At 52.8% G+C, this 14,909-nt stretch overlaps 1 protein-coding gene across 1 annotated transcript; it reads left to right on the top strand.

Moving 5' to 3' along the window:
* The first annotated feature begins 6,591 nt into the window (after positions 1-6,591).
* Positions 6,592-14,700, top strand: TRIM50 (tripartite motif containing 50). The gene is made up of 6 exons (XM_065418471.1): positions 6,592-6,996; positions 10,880-10,975; positions 12,231-12,461; positions 13,027-13,049; positions 13,571-13,695; positions 14,090-14,700. Exons 1-6 carry the CDS (start codon positions 6,592-6,594, stop codon positions 14,698-14,700), a joined length of 1,491 nt encoding a protein of 496 aa, XP_065274543.1.
* Positions 14,701-14,909: the final 209 nt, after the last annotated feature.

The raw sequence follows: 14,909 nt of genomic DNA, 5'->3' as shown, positions 1-14,909 counted from the left end.
CACGCGCTCCAATCCGAGCCCGCCCGTCTTGCTCCAGCCAATCGCGCTCCGAGAACCCTTCCCCTCCCACCACACCGCCCAAGCACGTGCCCGGTCTTCTGAGCCTCAGGAGACCCGGCTCCCCAGCAGCCAATCAAAGATCGGCGCATCACCAGTCTCAACCAATCACACAGAGGAAACGTTGAGACGTAACCTCCACCGCCCACCGATGAAGTGAGGCATGCTGGGACATGTAGTTTCCTTAGCGCCCCTCCACCGCCAGCCAGAGTGAGCAGTACCACCGGGGGGCAGGACCTGTGCTGTGGGCGTGGGCGGCCCTGGGGCCCTCTGCACCCAGCCGTATCCTGCCCTGCGGGGGCAGGCGCCTCAGTGGGGCTGTGGGGCAGGCTGCATGGGGCAGGCAAGGGTGCTGGGGGAGTTGGCTGCCAGTGGGTGTTAAGCACCCGCTAATTTTTTTTTCCATGGGTGCTCCAGCCACAGGGGCCAACTTTCCAATGTGCCGGGTGATGCTCGACCCCCGTCCTCACTTCTCCCCCCAGCCTCCTGCACACTGTGAAACAATCAAACACTTCGCAGCATGATTCTGTAGGAAAGGAAAAGCTAGCCCTGCACCACCAAACTGCAGGAGAGGTGTTGGTGGCGAGCCCTAGTTCTGTTCGGTCTATATAGCCCCCTCACTGTTGTATCTGAGCACTTCACAAACATTAACACACTCTATCCTTAGAACAGCCCCGTGGAAGGGAAATATTATCATCAACCCATTTTACAGAGAGACCCAAACGATTCACTGAAGGTCACACAGAAACCTAGCAATTGCAAGACCAGATCAGAGCAAAGCAGTCCCTCTCCTCTGACAGTGGCCAGAACTATCCGCTTCAGAGGATGTTGGAAGAACCACCCAGTAGCAGATATGGGATAATCTGACCCACACATTGGGTCTCCTTATCCTTTTTTGTTAGAAATTGGTTTAAACCCTCAAGCATGAGGTTTAATATGCCATCCAAAATATTCTCATTAACTACCGTAAAAGTTCCCCCCCCCAAAAAAAATTCGCATGAAAATGTTTAGGTTTTCTAAACTGTTTTCAGTAAAAGTTTCAAATTTTGGTTAAATATGTGACCAAAAATTGAAGAAGAAAAAAAAAGGTTTCTGTTTTTGTAGAAAAACCAGAAAATTTCAACCCAAGTGAAAATGTTTTTTTCATTGAAAAAATGTTTCCATCAACTCTGCCAGTTGGACTGGATCCATGTAAAACCCCGAAACCAATGGTACTTAACCTTTCCAGACGACTGTATCCCTTTCAGAAGGCTGATTTGTCTTGTGTACCCCAAGTTTCACCTCATTTAAAAACTACTTGCTTACAAAATCAGACATAAAAGTACAGAAGTGTCACAACCACACTAGTACTGAAAAATTGCCGACTTTCTAATTTTTACCATATGATTATGAAATAAATCGCGACCCCCAGGTTGAGAAACACTGATATAAAACAGTATAAACGAGCCATTGTCTGTATGAAATTTTAGTTTGTACTGACTTCGCTAGTGCTTTTTATGTAGCCTGTTGTAAAACTAGGCAACTCTCTAGGGGAGTTGACATACCCCCGGGAAGACCTCTGTGTACCCCCAATGGTACGTGTACCCCTGACTGAGAACCACTGTCCTAAAGGACTTCCTTGGAAGCCATATGCTGACTGAAGTAACCATCTGAATCTCTCTTATCAAGTTTGGAGCTTTCCGTGGCTGGCTATTCAGTCATATGATGTGTGTGTTTACACCTGATTTTCAGTGAGCTCAGGGGGAGTGGAACATGGGGTGTGGTAGGGTGTTAGCATGAGGTAAGCACCATGGATTGGTGCGGGAAGATAGGTAGGCTCTTGTTCTTAGTACTTGTTCTCTCCATTTCTATGGGCTGTGGTGGGTCTCATCTTTCTGTACGTTTGTGGGCCAGGTTTAAGAAAACAAGGGGGAAAGCTCTCAGTAGGACTTAAAGAAAAGGGAAAGAAGTAGGTGTGACAGGGCGCTCTTGCTTTGCTGCTGCGGAAGCTGTGTGTCCCTCATTTGTCACAGTTAGCTGGATTCTGCCCGCCTGAGGGGACTGAACCTTTCTGTCAGTCACAGGCTGAATAAGACCCCTCAAGGTTTGATCTCTTGCCGAGCACCCTGCAGCTCTGAAGGGGCGAGCAGGAGAAGGAAAGAAAGGCTGAGCAGTGGAAGGTGAGTAGTGCTGGCTCTGGGGCTCATTGAGGGCTGTAATGTTTATTTAGAGGAGTTTATTTTGAAAACCCTCCCCAGTCTATGCACTGTGGAGCCATCGGCTACTGAACTTGCTTCATCTGAAGTGTTTTCTCCAGCCTCTCTCCCCACGTCAATACATCAGCCAAGACTGGTCCTTTTTATTTGTGTTTTCAGTCGTTTACTATCTTGTAATTATGTGTTTAGTTTTTGTTTTGGGCTGTGATTATATTTTAATTCTTTGGGCACTGTCCCAAGCACAATCTCTCTGGGCATTTGTCCTGCGCTCTTTGCATTGGAGTTTGAGTCACGTTGCACGTTTGAAAAGCCAGTACAGGGAAAGGTTTCTGTATATGTCTCCCCATTTCCCCTTTGGTCTGCATGACTTGTTGTGGGAAGATGAGATCATGGAAATGAGTCTGACAGTCCCACTTAGATCTGAAGGAGGGTGGTGGTCCTCCTGGTTTCTTTAGGCAATGACCTTCCTTAGTGAGCATGCCCTCAATGAGAATGACTTCACGGTTGTGGCTAGTCCTTTGCAAAGCTCCCATCTCCTTACCAACATTACCTCCAGCTTGGCTGGGTTTGGCTTGAGCCCGCTGCTTTTTGTCTAAGTGCTGAGGTCCTCCAAGCATTGAGAGATCTGGGAGAGGGTGCCGTTCACATTAGCTGGAAAGCGCCGTGCTTCATGTTGTGTGTGTAGTGCTGGCATTTGAGCCCAAGGGATTCACAATCCCCAGTTCCTGTGCCCAGGAGCACAACAGAGAAACTTAATTGACATAATCTTTCCTAGCTGCCTCCTACAGCGGTTAAGCAGGATGGGAGAGAGGATGGATCACTGTGGAACTTTACAGGGGAGGCAGAGAAGCTGGTGCCCATCACAGCTCTCTGGCTCTGGTCCAAGCGGAATGATTGTAGCTACCTCAGTGCCTTCCCACAAACCTCAGCTTATGCCCCTAAGGCAGGACATCAGCATTTCATTGATTGACACTGAATGACATGAAGAGATCCTGCACTATGAGAATGGATATATGGCTCGTGTTCATGGCCATTTCTGTTCTTTCTCCTGACCTGAAGCGTGATTGGGAAGGCCCGGAGTATTGGAAGTATCCAGGTGGAGTTAACAGAGAGCCTTGATGAGCTTCTCACTTAGCCTCCTCAGAAATGAAAGCACAGCTAGTGGGTGGTGCAGGAAACGCGGGCAGCATGGAGTGTTTCCCAAGTTCTGGCTGGACTAGGACATGCTTAAAGGAGGTGCTGTCAGTCTCAGTTGGAAGGGGCCCCATGAGCTCTCCATGCTTTCACTAGCCAAGGAGAAGGATCAATCATAGGTGGTGCATGGATTTTCTGCAGTGTTTCTAGGACTTCCAGCTGAGGGATGGTCCAAACTCGGAGGGAGGATGTTATGTTATTGCTCCAATGTCTATGTCTGGAGAGGTCATCCCAGATGTGGGGGAATCTTTTCTGAGAACAGGCTGATTGCATCCTGCAGCCCAGAATCTCTTGCTGCCAGGAGCGTGGAGCCGTTGTGGGTTGGCAGAGTGATTCTTGCTCCAGAAATGTTCATTGGGGTTTAGCTTAGGGGCAGGGGTGCCATGGCAGAGGAGATGGAGGATATTGCCACGGATCCACATGACCCAGCTTTTAAACAGTCTCTTGGAGGAACCTCTTCAGCCCAAAGGATCCCACTCCTCCTTCAGGGTTGGCCACACAGCCTCACCGCCTCCAAGACCGAGCCCCTGGGCTCCAGCACTGCTGTTTCAGACCATGAGCTGTGTCCAGCAAGTCCTACTGAGATACACTCTGTATGCTCTTCAAGGACTACTGCACTTCAGCAGGTATTTGCAGCAACACCAGGCAGCATTTTCAAAACAGAGTAGGGTTTATTAGTCATCTGGAACGCAGCATTGGGAGCCCTTAGGTTAGCACAGAGAAATCAAGGTTAAGACATAGTCCATCTGGCCAGGCCAGAGCAATCCACCAGCCACGCTGCTCCAGACTTCATTTCATGCTCTCAGTCCCTTTGCCCGTCCACAGGACGAGCAGCCCAGCCTCTCCCAAAAGTGACTCTTTATTCCCTGCCTGGTACCTCTCAGTCCTTCTTCCCTGCTGAGGGTGTGTGTGGGGGAACCTCCTTCCTCTTGGTCATTGGTTGCTAGGTGTGAATGAAGGTTTCCCATTGTCTTCTCAGATTTTCCACTGATACGGATCAGCCTCAGCCAGTCCTTTAATGATCCATTAAGTCTACCCCGGACAGCAGGTGACACACACACCTCATGTCTCCTGCGCTGCCCCAGGAGCAGACTTAACCCTGTAGCTCCCATTGGATAGCAATGCAAAGTACGGAGGAAACTGAGGCACACACAAGATTCATAAAAATATTACAGAAAATTCCCACTTCGTCACAGGCCTCTTGACCTTTTTCATGGCTAAGGCACTGCTTGTAAGAATTCCATGCGCCTGAGTCTCTGCATTTACTCACGTGTTAAGTTTCTTTCCCTCCAGCTGCTTCTGTTGCAGGTCATGGGAGAACCATAGAGATGTATGGAAGTGAAGAGGGAAGCATTCGTGGTCCAGAGGGGCAGTGACAATGCTTAGCAAGTGGTTGTAGTCCTTCAGGGAACTCTGTACATTCAATCATTGTTATTAAACTAAAGTCAATTGTAGATTTATTAGAAGTTTTCCAGCGAGATGGTGCATGTGCATATCCCTTAAATACCCTGAAACATCACAGCATCTAAGGGGAAATCCTCCACCCAGGCCTGACTCAAGAAGGGAGTGGGTGTGAGTCTCAAACCTGGATTTCGCAGCTTTGCTTCAGTATCGGATTGGAACAATTCACCCAGGGTCCTGACGGATTCTCCATCACTGACAATTTGTGAATCCAGACTGGATGTTTTTCTAACAGCTCTGCTCTAGGAAGGATTGTGGGGCAGGTCTCTGGCCTATGCTCCAGGAGGTCAGACTGGATGATCACAATGGTCTCTTGGGGCTGTAGAGCTATGAATCAGTGAGTTTTTTCTCAGAGGATTTCTGTGGGTGGTTGTTCTATAGTCCTGTCTCTTTATTTGATTGATTCCTCCATCCATTTTGATATTTCACATGCATTAATTCCAGGCCTCCTAACCATGGGCAGCGGGTATCATAGGCTGGGGGAGGCTGAACCTCCCCAAACAGCATCGTGTGGCTCTGCCCACACTCCGCCCCCAGAAATACCTGTGAGTTTCTGCTCTTTCATGGCCCAGGCTGGGGCTGGGCTCGACGGCCTCCTGCCGGGACTTGGGGAGGCCAGGGCTGGTGCCCGCCTGGTGCTCCGTGGCTGGGGTCAGGGGCCCTGCGGCTGCGCCGCCTGCTCCATGCTTCAGTGTAGGGGTTGAGGGCACTGTAGCAGCGCCACCCGCCCCGTGCTGGGGGTTGGGGTCGGGGCAGGGGATGGGGGTGCTGTCCTGGGTGGGGGGGCAGTGGCTGCAGTGGGGCTCTGCTGCTCTGGGCTCCAGCGGGGAAGGGGGAGGAAGGAGGGGGGCAGGGCCTGGGGCAGAAGGGGAGGGGCCTTGGGCGGAAAGGGAAGGGAAGGGGCTAGCCTCCCCCAACTGCCAGCTCACCCGCCGCCCATGCTCCTAACGCATGTTACCATGAGCGCAGGGGACTGGACTAGACGACCTCTCCAGGTCCCTTCCAGTCCTACCCTTCTAGGAGTCAATGATTCTATGTACAGTATTTGAGACAAGGATTCAACAGAGACATAGAAATGAGCCCAGTGCCAACGAAGACGTGTCCCCGCTGTCAGGGAACACCCCACTCCACTCCCCCTCTATCCCGTCTGGGGAAACAGATCGGCCTTGCAGCTAGTCATCAAATACGGGCTCCGGCCAGCCCAGAGGGGAAATAAGCGCAGTCTATGCCCTCTTATCGAGAACAGCCCTATTCTGTGTCAATGGGGCAGTCACCGACTGGAGCTGAGCACAGCTGTCCTGCGATCACACCAGCAGCGGGGCAGGATCTCAAAGGTCAGCAGGGCCCAAACCATTCCCAGTTTCATAGGTTAAACCAATACCTAACACCTCACACAGAAGCTAGTGGGCAGCCAGGGTGGATCACAAGCACCACTGGAATGTGCTCCCTGTGGAGGGATCTCCCATCCTAGGTGGACAGATGTGTTTGGAGGTTTATTCAGTTAAACACCCCAGAGGGATGTGCTCCTCCTAAGCTCCTCAGCCGGTGGGTGACAGATTTCCACTGGAGGCATCCTGCTTGTTACATTAGGAATTGTTCTCATTAACTCTGTGTTTTCCAGCCCAGGTGCTCTTCCTCCAAGCCTGGACCAAGCCACCGTGCCGGGACAGACGCCTGTTGCAGGATGGCTCGGAAGATGAGTGTCTGTGAGCTGGAGGACCAGCTGCTCTGCCCCATCTGCCTGGAGCTCTTAAAGGAGCCCCTGATGCTCCAGTGCGGGCACTCCTTCTGCAAGTCCTGCGTGGGGTCCCTCGTGTGCAACCTGGACCAGCAGCTCCTGTGCCCCGTGTGCCGCCAAGCTGTGGACTGCAGCACCTTGCTGCCCAATGTCACGCTGGCCTGCGTCATCGACGCGCTGCGGACCATGGGCGATTCAGATCCCAACCAGGAGTCCTGCCCTGTCCACCACAACCCCCTCAGCCTCTTCTGTGAGCAGGACCAAGAGGTGATCTGTGGGCTGTGCGGCATCATTGGGGCTCACCGTCAGCATAAGATCATGCCTGTCTCTACCGTATACAGCCGGATGAAGGTAAGAGCCCGGGCAGCTGGTCATGGGCACTGACTGCGTCACGGCACCTGCTGGGGAAAGACACAGGTGATAAAAGCACAGCCAATGGAGCACCCCTGATTGGATTGCCAGACCTGCTGTGGGTGTGAGAGCTCTGGCACAGGTAGTTGAAATAAATCCTGAGCCCGGTGTGGGAACTGGGAGCACACCAAGACGGGGTATCGGGCTCGCTGGGGTTTGTCCCGCAGCCACAGTAACCCACGGGGTCTGTGCACTGCCGTCAGGAGCTGTGGCTGCAGCACGAGTAGGCGTGATCAAAGCGAGCTCGGATAACAATAGTAACGACACAGACAGTTGCATGGGCTAGCCCTGCCCATACAGGACCCCGCTGTGCTGCTATTCTTACTCAAAGCTAGAGCTGAGCCGGCTCGGCTGCGCCTCAGTGTGCCGCAGTCCCACACGCACCCTCGGCGTGAGGCCTCATATCCCATCATCAGTGTGTCCCTGGACCCATCCTGCGTTGAGGCTCAAGTGAGCTTTGACCCAGTAGCATTGGAGCAGAGACTCCAACCATTGACACTACTATTGGAAGGCTCAATAGGCCAGGGAAAAGCTTCTGCAAACCAATTGCTTAGGCCCCTAATTTATTAGCAGAATCTCTGTGCAGCCCCGAGCTGGACTAGAACCTACCATCCCGTTCGGGATGCCCCAGACTTTGGGGAAAGCGAGACCCTGATCACAGCTCAGGCCCGTCTCTGGTATCAATTAAACATCTCAGAGCCCAGCCTGGAAAAGGCCTCGCAGGCTCTGTGCCTGCTCTGTCTCCAGGACTCCAGCGCAGATGTGCTCACTGGATGGCCTAGTGATCCGATCGCAGGGCTGGCTCCTCTGTTCCAGCCCCACTGCGGACAGTGACTGGCTCCATCTGTCACCTTCAATCTGCTTGGCTTGCTTTCCCGCTCTGGGAACCAGGGATAACAACATTGACCCAGCTCCCCGGGGCTGCAAGGGTTAATGTTTGCCTGCGGAGGGAGTGCAGGAGGCATGGGAGGGCGGGGGTGCTGGAGGTCCTTTCATCTCCACTGTTCAAACCCCTTTGGAAAAGAGTGGGCTGATAAGAGCTGAGATAAGGCAGCAGGGAAGCTGGGACAGAGCGCTCTGCTAGGCAAACAATGGGCTCCGAGCTGTTGATGTAACCAGCACCCAGCAGATCATGTGGCAGCCAGTACATGGAAACGCACAGCCTCAGCCCCTGCTCCCTTCCGCTCCTGACACCAGATAGGGGGTGGGAGGCAAGAGAAGTGTATCCTGCCCAGAGTTTGGTCCTTGGGGAGTTGGGACCCTGTTCAGAAGTGGGGTGTGTCTGGGCTGCGACAGAACTAGAACCTTGACTAGGGCCAACTCGCCTCTCCCTTACTCTGGTAGCGGCTCCAGTTCAGGAACCTGAATGTGCTGAACTGGGATACATGCTTCAAGGCTTTTCTGGATCCCGGCCGCTCACCCCAGTGAAAATGAGGAATAATAACCAGCATCGGTGCAGAGCACAGGGAAGGAGTTACTGCAAAAGAGCCCACTCCCTGGTGGCATTTGAATCAGTGTCATACTGTTCACTCTGGCTACACCCCCAAAGCTTTCTCCTCCAGATCACACAGAAAGGGCAGTGAGCAATGGCCACAGATCAGGTTAGAGGAAAGACACAGTGATTCATGCTATGCTTGTTTTTAACTGTATTAATAGTTTGGAACAGGGATTAACACTCACACTAAACAAATTGCAAATCAGAGTGAGATAATGGGCCTGCCTACACTGATACAATCATAACACAGTAGGACTGGAAGCGGCCTCAGGAGGTCATCTAGCCCTTCCCCCGCTCTGAGGCAGGACCAAGTAAACCTAGACCAGCCCTGACCCGCTGTTTGAGGTTCTTCAGAACCTCCAATGACAGGGATTCCACAACCTCCTTTGGAAGCCAATTCCAGAGCGAACTATCCTTATAGCTAGACAGTTTTTCCTAATAGCTAACCTAAGTCTCCCTTGCTGCAGATTAAGCCCATTTAGGGTGACCAGATGTCCTGATTTTATAGGGTCCTTTTCTTATATAGGCTGCTATTACCCCCCACTCCCTGTCCCGATTTTTCACGTTTGCAGTCTGGTCACCCTAAGTCCATTGCTTCTTGTCCTACCTTCAGTGGACACAGAGAATAATTGATCACTGTCCTCTATAACAGCCCTTAAAATATTTGAAGACTGTTGTCAGGTCCCCTGTCAGTCTACTTTTCTCAAGACTGAACACACCCAACCTTTTTAACCTTTCCTCAGAGGTCAGGTTCTCTAAATCTCTAATCATTTTTGTTGCTCTCCTCTGGACTTTGTCCACATCTTTCTTAAAGTGCGGCTCCCAAACCTGGACACAGGACTCCAGCTGAGGCCTCACCAGTGCCGAGTAGAGCAGAACAATTACCTTCAATGTTTTACGTAGGACATTTTTGTTAATACACCCCAGACTTATTTTAGCCTTTTTCTCAATTGCATCACATTGGCTTATATTCAATTTGTGGCCCACTGTAACCCCCGATCCTTTTCTGCAGTGCTACCACCCCACCAGTTATTCCCCGTTATTGTGCTAGACAGAACACTTACCAACTAAAACAATGTTCCATGTTCAGGGTTTGTCTTGGCCAGGAAAAAAGGTGCTTTTAAAATTGAGTTGGGTAACATGATTTGAAACACCACTTACCACCAAGTGTAGACACAGGTTATTAATATCTTACTATCATGTTAGCTGGTTGTATTGTAACCTAGAATCTTTTCCTAGTCTAGACAGACTCTGTGTAGATAAGTACACCTCTACCCCGATATAACGCGACCCGATATAACACGAATTCGGATATAACGCGGGAAAGCAGCGCTCCGGGGCGGCAGGGCTGCGCACTCCAGCGGATCAAAGCAAGTTCAATATAACGCGGTTTCACCTATAATGCGGTAAGATTTTTTGGCTCCTGAGGACAGCGTTATATTGGGGTAGAGGTGTACTGTCGTATTTCACAGCATGTCAGTTGGTCGTGGTTAACTCTGGTGTCCACCCAAAAAAAAAAAAAGGAATTTGCAAAATAGGGAAATGTGATTGTTCAACCACAACCATTGGCTGGGAGACTCGGGGGCAGGTGTCATACCTGAAACTGCTTTTAACTCATGTTTTTAAACTGATGAGGTTTCAAGCTGATGATGTCCTTTTAAATAGGTAGCTTAACGTATTTCTGTTTATGTTGTAAATTGTATCCCATATAACATACAGAACATGCTAAATAGCCCAATGAATGTAGCCCTTGGAACCTAAACTTTTGCATTTCCAGACTCTTAGAGTGTTTGTGCAAACTTAACCTTGCAAGAGTTCTGTGGTTTTTGCATTTGCTATACAACACCAGTTCACTCACCACTCAAATGCAGCCACCTCTAGGGTGGAATTCAGCAACTGTTTAACAGTGCATAGCAATTTAGATGTCAAATGAGCCCACAGGGAGAATCTTAGATGGCCAGAACATAATTACCCAGTTCTGAATTTGGCCCAGCTGCTAGGGGTAACAATATCGAGGTAACACAACATTAAAGAGGCCTAGAGGTGAGCTCAGGCAGGATGGAAAAAGAATGATAAATGAATTCCCCATGGAGCCTAGGAGAACGTGGTCTCATCGTGCCCTGTATTCCATGGGGGGAAGCCAGTGATCAAGGGAACATGAAGTATGACTGACCCCAGGAGAGCTAGTTCCCTTCAGGGCCAGGCTGGCCTGCACAGATGGGGGTGTGTGGGGCCCAGAGCCAAACCCCATCAGGTGACTGCAACCTGGCTACTCCCTTGGGTGCAATAGAGACTCCCGTCTAACAGGAGGATGTTCTGCCTTCGCAGGAGGAGCTTTCAGTGCTAATAACGGAGGTCCAGCAACACAAGAGGAAGCTGGATGAGCACATCAGCAAGCTGGTTAACAATAAAACCCGGATCGCAGTGAGTGCAGGGAGCTGTGAGAGGAGCCCATGCCTGGGAATCTCCTGGGTCCCACCCCGGGAGCAGCCCCAGTTGCGATTACTGCTCCCGATTGGCTAAGGATTGCACACATCCTATTAGTTGTCTTACGCCGTCTTTCCCACCCCGGCCAGCTTGTTTCTCATCCCCCTGTAATGTCTTGTTTTAGCCTGTAAGCGCCTCAGGGCAGGGACTGTCACTGCTATCTGTTTGTACAGCGCCCTGCACAGTGGACCCTGGCCTGATTGGCCATTAGGCACTTCAGCCATATCAATGTTAAATAATAATAAAATCCCAGAGTGCCCTCTGCCCCACACCGGGAGGGGTTCTCCCATCCCTCCCAGAGTCCCAGCCCACCAATCCACACCATGCCAGAGCCTCCTTGGTCCCATGTCCTCTGCCTGCTGGGCGAGAGGCAAGTGACTAAGTGTCTTGCTTCCCGGGGCTGGGCTAGGGTTACCCGGGCCTGCCCCAGCCCAGGGGGAAGGAGTAGATGACCTCCCAAGATCCCTTCCAGCCCTACAGTTTGACGCTTGCTTTCTGTTGCTAGCAGAGGAGGGGGGTTGTTGTTCTTCACAAAGTGTGGTCTAAAAATAGCCCTGCTTTTCAAAGGGGTGAGGGGGCCATCTCTCGTGGCTTTGAACCTCCTGGCAGGCGTACAGACAGGCTGGGCAAGTCATTGTTCAGAGCTGGTTTGACCCAGTGTCCTTGAAAGTGAGATAACCAGTGTAAAATATCCTGGCCAGAACTAGCTCTCCCACAAGATCAATACTGATAGCTTCAGGGCATGTTTGCCCTGCCAGGGGAAGGCAGCTTCAGGCTGATTTCCATGGTCTAAGCAGTAGGAGTGGCCACAAAACAAGAGCTCAATTTAGTGAAAAAAATAAATGGCAGTTTCTGCATTTGGTTTCATTCTGTTTCGGGACAAAACCAAGGCAAGGAACTTTCAAAAAATGTCACGAAGAAAGAGAGATCCACTGACCCCAGAATAGCCACTAGCCGTTCGCCTGGATCTCCCACATGCAGGTGAGGGATCTAGCCACTGGGCTCTTCTGGAGGGTGTGTGCCCCGCTGTAAAAGACAGGTGGTCTGCAGTTGGCCCATGGTCTGCACCGGGCATAACACCCTGTAAGCCAGTGGAATGACTGAGTTGTGCTAAGCAGGGAGCGGGCAAGGCCACCCCACGCCTTGTCCTGGTATTTTCCTCTGGCTCCTAGAACATGCTGTCCCCCTGCAGAATGAGTCCGACGTCTTCAAGTGGGTGATCCGGAAGGAGTTCCAGGAATTGCACCGATACATTGACGAGGAGAAGGCCAACTTCCTGGGGAGCATTGAGAGGAAGGCTGGCCACCTCATTGCCTCCATTGAGTCCCAGGTCACGCAGACGTCAGATGCCCTGCACAAGCTGCAGGAGATGGAGAGCTCGCTGGAGAAACTCAACAATGAAAGTCAGCTGGATTTCATCCGGGTGAGTCTGTCTGCCAGGGGAATGACCATGGAAACTCTGGAGAGGAGACTGCCCTATACCCCACAAGGCAACCTGGGAAACAGATAGATGCACCCCATGCACCCTGTGGGGAGAGCAGACAGCCAGATCTCCCCATGTTCCCTCCCTGGGAAGCAGAAAGCCAGATTTCCCCCAGGAGAGGGGAGAGCCAGGTACCTCCATGCCGCCGCCTTGGAGAGCCAAGAGACGGGCACTGTGCCATGCCTGCCCATGGCGGAGTAGCCTAGACAAACTATGGCTCTATGGCATCCTTTCCAGCCTCTCGCCACCTGGCAGTTGATTCCTCCCATCCCTGTGCTCTCAGCCCCATCCTGGCTGCCAGAGACACCCTGTCCCCAGTCTGTGCGGCTTCCACTGACCCTCCCTGCATGGGCGGGAAGCAGAGGTGGCAGTGAGAGGAGCCCTTTGCTGGTGCCAGGGTCAGATGGAGAGTGGGTGAGAGTGCTGGCCAGGAATCCTCTGCAGCGTTCCCCAGGGCTGAGGCTGTCAGCGCTAACTCTGCCTTTGTGTGTGTTGTGTTTTACAGAACTACGGCTCCTTCCCCTCCAGGTGAGCACTTACCCTCTGCCCTTGGGACCCTCCTTCGAGCCATTGGGCAGCCAGGATGGCTAGAACCCACCAAGGGGAAATGTTTCCTAGGAGTGGTTACGGCGAGGGCCCTTTCATGGGGGGAGCAGGAGGCATTGAGGGCTTGGCCCCAACTCTAGTGGTGAGCAAGGGCTGTGCCCATGCCAGCTGCGGTTTGCACCCCTTCTCCATGCCAGTGGTGCAGCAGCATCTCCAGTGCTGCTGGGAGCAGCCTGGCAGCGAGGCACCAGGCTTTCTGCTCCCATGGTCTCCACTTTCCTAGACAGGAGTGACGTAGTGCCCACACCCCCTCCATCTGGCACGGCTTAGTGCCCATGCCCTGGGGGCTGCCGAGCACCCACTGCCCGGCGTCCAGCTCACAGATGGAGGCTAGAGCAGCCAGGGGGACTCTGAGTTCTGCCAGATGTGGGCAATGGGGAGAGAAGCAGGGCCCGTAAATGTTCTCACTAAACCCCACTGCATGGGAGTGTCTTTCCCTCCAGGTCAGAGTTTCTCCCCCAGCACCCAGCTGAAGGGACCTTCAGCGCCATCTCCTTTAAGCCAGGTTTCCACCAAGATGACATCAAGATGACAGTATGGAAACGTCTGCTCCGCAGAGTCCTGCCAGGTACTGCACGGCCCATAGTAAGTCCCCTGCAGCGTGCTCAGGGTACGCGTGTACCTACGGTCAAGTGCATATGCTCCCTCTGGCATGCACCACGCTGTCCGACACACGCAGGGCTGCTCGGGCATGTGCCACGCGAAGCTTTGCATGGGTCACTCTCCTGGCTATGCGAGAGCCTAGATGGGGTGCTGCCTGTGGACAAGACCAGCTCTACTGGACCTGGCCCATTAGGCTGCTCGGGGCTCTCCCAGGGTTCCTTGCACCTGGCCAGGCCTGCCTATCTGCTCAGGGCTCTCCTGGTCCTAGTCCAACCCACACAGCTGCTCAGGGTTCACCTGGGCCCTGCCGCTTGGGTCTCCCGTCCTGTAGTTCTTCTGATTGCCATGTGTTTCCTTAGCCCCAGAGACACTGAAGCTGGACCCGGTGACAGGACACCCTCTGCTGGAGCTGACCAAGGACAACACCGTGGTGCAGAGCAGGCTCCTCTACCAGCGCCGGGGCAGCATCCCTGAGCGCTTTGACTCCAGCAACTGCATCCTCGCCAACAAGGGCTTCTCCTGGGGCAAGCACTACTGGGAGGTGATCGTAGGCACCAAGAGCCACTGGCGCCTGGGCATCATCAAGGGCACAGCCAGCCGCAAGGGCAAGCTGAACAAGTCTCCCGAGCATGGCGTGTGGCTCATCGGCCTGAAGGAAGGAAAGGTCTACGAGGCCTTCAACAACCCCCGCACCACGCTGCCGCTCACGGCCCGGCCCCAGCGCATCGGCGTCTACCTGCACTACGAGAAGGGCGAGCTGACCTTCTACAATGCCGACAGCCCCGACGAGCTCATCCCCATCTACACCTTCCAGGCGGAGTTCCAGGGCAAGCTCTACCCCATCCTAGACATGTGCTGGCACGAGCGGGGCACCAACGCCCTGCCCATTGTGTTGCCCACGCCCGCCATGATTCAACACACACAAGCTCCCGACAGCAGCCTGGACCCACCGGAGCCCACAAAGCTCTAGATCTCCACCCAGAGCCCCCCACCCTCCCCACCCTTTGGGGATTGTCAGAGCTCTCTGAGCTGTGCTGCCCAGCTGGGGAGGGCTTATAGCTGGTATTGGTCTCTGCCATTCAAGCCTCAGGGTTGGGAAAACAGGATCTTTATCCCTTAAGAGCAGAGATGGGCATGAACCAAACCAGCCTCCCACCCCCACTCTCGGGGGAATTTGGA

This window comes from Emys orbicularis, chromosome 17 (assembly GCF_028017835.1).
Source record: "Emys orbicularis isolate rEmyOrb1 chromosome 17, rEmyOrb1.hap1, whole genome shotgun sequence".
Classification (NCBI taxonomy): domain Eukaryota; kingdom Metazoa; phylum Chordata; order Testudines; family Emydidae; genus Emys; species Emys orbicularis.
The sequence above is the reverse complement of the archived record's forward strand: the minus strand, read 5'-3'. Positions and strand labels throughout refer to the sequence as shown.